Source organism: Echinococcus granulosus (assembly GCF_000524195.1).
Source record: "Echinococcus granulosus chromosome Unknown EG_S00020, whole genome shotgun sequence".
In the NCBI taxonomy this organism is placed as follows: domain Eukaryota; kingdom Metazoa; phylum Platyhelminthes; class Cestoda; order Cyclophyllidea; family Taeniidae; genus Echinococcus; species Echinococcus granulosus.
In genome coordinates, this window is record NW_020170400.1 from 1 (window position 1) to 1,568 (window position 1,568).

The 1,568-nt window shown below is 37.9% G+C and overlaps 1 protein-coding gene across 1 annotated transcript; it reads right to left on the bottom strand. All coding sequences in view use genetic code 11, as the record gives it.

Annotated features, from left to right (window-relative positions):
• Window positions 1–112: 112 nt before the first annotated feature.
• EGR_03666 (hypothetical protein) lies at window positions 113–1,053 on the bottom strand (the record flags this gene model as incomplete). The annotated part of the gene is made up of 2 exons (XM_024492915.1): window positions 113–249; window positions 1,011–1,053. The coding sequence occupies 2 exons, from the start codon at window positions 1,051–1,053 to the stop codon at window positions 113–115; spliced, it is 180 nt and encodes a 59-aa protein (XP_024352572.1).
• Between the last annotated feature and the right edge of the window lie 515 nt (window positions 1,054–1,568).

Consider the following 1,568-nt stretch of genomic DNA (forward strand, 5'->3'; position numbering starts at 1 on the left):
TAGCACTTTTTTTATTTTACTTGAAATTTATTAGCATTTATTCCTCCATCGTGACAAGCACAATAGGAGTATAAGTGGTGCGCTGAGGTCGGTACCCATAAATGAGATTTCTCTAACAGCATTCAATGCAAATGTGGATGACTGAGCCAGAGTTGCAAACCAAGGTTCTCCATATTCGCGTTTCCCTCTCATCCTTATCATTAACACCGTCTTCAACAGCTGTGACTTTCTCAGACCAACTTCCACTACCTAAGCGTGGATTTAATGAAATTTTTGTTAATGAGTATCATGGGCCACTCTTGTGTTCATCACTCATTTCATCTTATCACCAATTCTACCGGTGAATCCAATCACGGCCTATCAAACCTTCCATCTCCGTCTATCGTTTGAGAGCTGATAAAACGCCCAAGAGGCTTATCTGAAGCAATCAATGTCTTAGGGGATGCATTTCATTCTTCTATACTAACATGAAATGATGCAAAGCTGGATTGCAATAATTGGAAGAGTAATTAAATTTGGATAGAGAGTGACACATGCAAACAAAAGTGTTGAATCTAACATATTATTGGAAATAAACGCCATGAACTGGGAACGGGTGTCATATAGCTAAGCTTGTCCTGAGAAATGAAGCAGAAACAACTGCTCATTTGGTCGAATTCAAATGAAAGCAGTAGAAGGTCAGTCGCTAGCTATCACAAGTCCTTTTGCTTGTAAAGCATGCCATACAAATTTAAAAGTTCTGGGCATATATTTGCTCGAATTTTTTATTTAATTATTCCCACCATTTTTTAAATATTATTTTAGGTAGATGAAATAATGCGTATGCTCTGCAGCGATAGCTCTTGCGTTTATCTACGATTCAATATTTCATTAGAGACCTCATTATATTGCCAAAAGCAGGACTTTCGTTGACCAGTAGAAATTCCCAAGAAAAGACATCGTTTTTGCCCCAAGCAGTCAATTATTTTAAATGTTTACTTCACACCATTTCAAAAGTCCACTGCGCAGACCATTGGTGAGGTAGTCACTGAGACCATGATCGCCATCTGGCATTGTAAACACGTAAGTCGCGTGAACGCATCTAGCGAAGTTATTTCAAGCCCTAATGTCAATGTGGCAATTTAAAAAAAAATAGGTAGAACAACGTTAGTAATACCGCTCAGTGTACAGAAGTCAGTGATGCTGAATGGCTGCAAAGAAGCAACCAGCATTCCTGCTAATTTTTAAAAACAAACATTCTGCAACCATCGGAACGGCTGCTAACAATACGCGAACAGAGCGCAAAATCGTTAGTATCAATGACCTTGTGGTCTTTTAAAAAGAATGCTTTGACCTTGCAGAAAAATGACCAGAAATGTAACCACTCATTTTATCAAAATAATTCCAATGTGATAGAATTTGGCCAAAAATGCTTCTTGTTTAAGTGGCAAATAACTACTCGTTCAAAGGAATTGGGCCTAAATTCATGAGCCTTTTCGGAAATAGGAGTGGGGGCATCTTTAAACATTTACTTTCATTTGCTAGTATTGACGTGTTTAAACTACGACCGAATAAATTAAATTCGCAAA